Below are 1,125 nucleotides of genomic sequence, written 5' to 3'. Positions count from 1 at the left end.
CCATCGGGACATTCCTCCAACCGACTCGGAGATTCCAACACATCCACTTAGACCTAGTAGGGCCACTACCAACGTCGAAAGGCTACAGGTACTGTCTAACAATCATAGACAGATTTACACGCTGGCCCGAGGCAATTCCAGTAGAGGACATCACAGCAGAGACCATCGCGAAACAACTCTTCACCCAATGGATGGCCCGCTACAGGATCCCAGAGAGAATCACCACTGGAATCACCAAGGACGCCAGTTCGAATCAGACATGTTCCGGCGTTTAATAAAGTTGACGGGAGCCAAACACTGGAGGACCACAGCCTATCACCCACAAGCCGACGGGATGCTGGAGAGATTTCACCGACAGCTAAAAGCAGCCATCAGATGCCATGAGACCGATGAATGGACCGAAGCCTTGCCAATAATACTCATGGGCATCAGAGCGGCAATTAAGGAAGACATCAAAGCAACTCCAGCAGAAATGGTGTACGGAGAATCAATCCACTTACCTGGAGAATTCTTCGACACAACCAAAAACGAAACAAACGAGACGGACTTCATCGGCCGTTTACGCAACCTCATGGGGCGTCTAACACCCAAGCTAAAGCGGCATGGCAGGAAAGACGTGTTCGTACATCAAGATCTGGAAAAGACACCCTACGTTTTCGTCAGACAGGACGCGCCAACAGGCGCACTCCACCCCCGCTATAATGGACCATACGAAGTCATCAAGCGGACAGAGCGATTTTTTACCATCCAGACGGGAGGCAAATCTACGAACGTCTCGGTAGAACGCCTCAAACCGGCATACACTCTCATAGAAACCGAAACGCCCTCAGCTACGGAGAACGAACAGAGAACCAAACAGGCAACTGAGCCCACACCAACAGCAATTACACGAAATAGCAAAACTCGAAAACCAGTCGTCCGATTCCAGGCGGGAGTTTAAATACAACGAAGGGGGTCCCGTGGCGGCTGCAAGCGCACCGAACCTGGCGGCGCAACCGCCACAACACAAACGCGCCCCGCGCCTGCCAGACGGCAGCCCGTCATACACACCCCGGCCGGCGAGAGCACCGGCGGCACAGCGAACGGCCGCACGCAACGAGCACGTGCAATCAGCACGCCGTCGAA

The 1,125-nt window shown here is 53.8% G+C and overlaps 1 protein-coding gene across 1 annotated transcript; it reads left to right on the top strand.

The window, feature by feature from the left end:
• The first annotated feature begins 187 nt into the window (after nt 1-187).
• On the top strand, nt 188-940 carry LOC112463079. Its single transcript, XM_025029255.1, has one exon. The coding sequence runs from the start codon at nt 188-190 to the stop codon at nt 938-940; it is 753 nt and encodes a 250-aa protein (XP_024885023.1).
• Nucleotides 941-1,125: the final 185 nt, after the last annotated feature.

This window comes from Temnothorax curvispinosus, unplaced genomic scaffold (genome assembly GCF_003070985.1).
Source record: "Temnothorax curvispinosus isolate PA1 unplaced genomic scaffold, ASM307098v1 QBEX01013016.1, whole genome shotgun sequence".
NCBI classification, from domain to species: Eukaryota; Metazoa; Arthropoda; class Insecta; order Hymenoptera; family Formicidae; genus Temnothorax; species Temnothorax curvispinosus.
The sequence above is the reverse complement of the archived record's forward strand: the minus strand, read 5'-3'. Positions and strand labels throughout refer to the sequence as shown.

What these genes read in the sequence shown, in the direction of transcription:
- LOC112463079 (XM_025029255.1), top strand. Translation starts at nt 188, where the DNA reads ATGGATGGCCCGCTACAGGATCCCAGAGAGAATCACCACTGGAATCAC.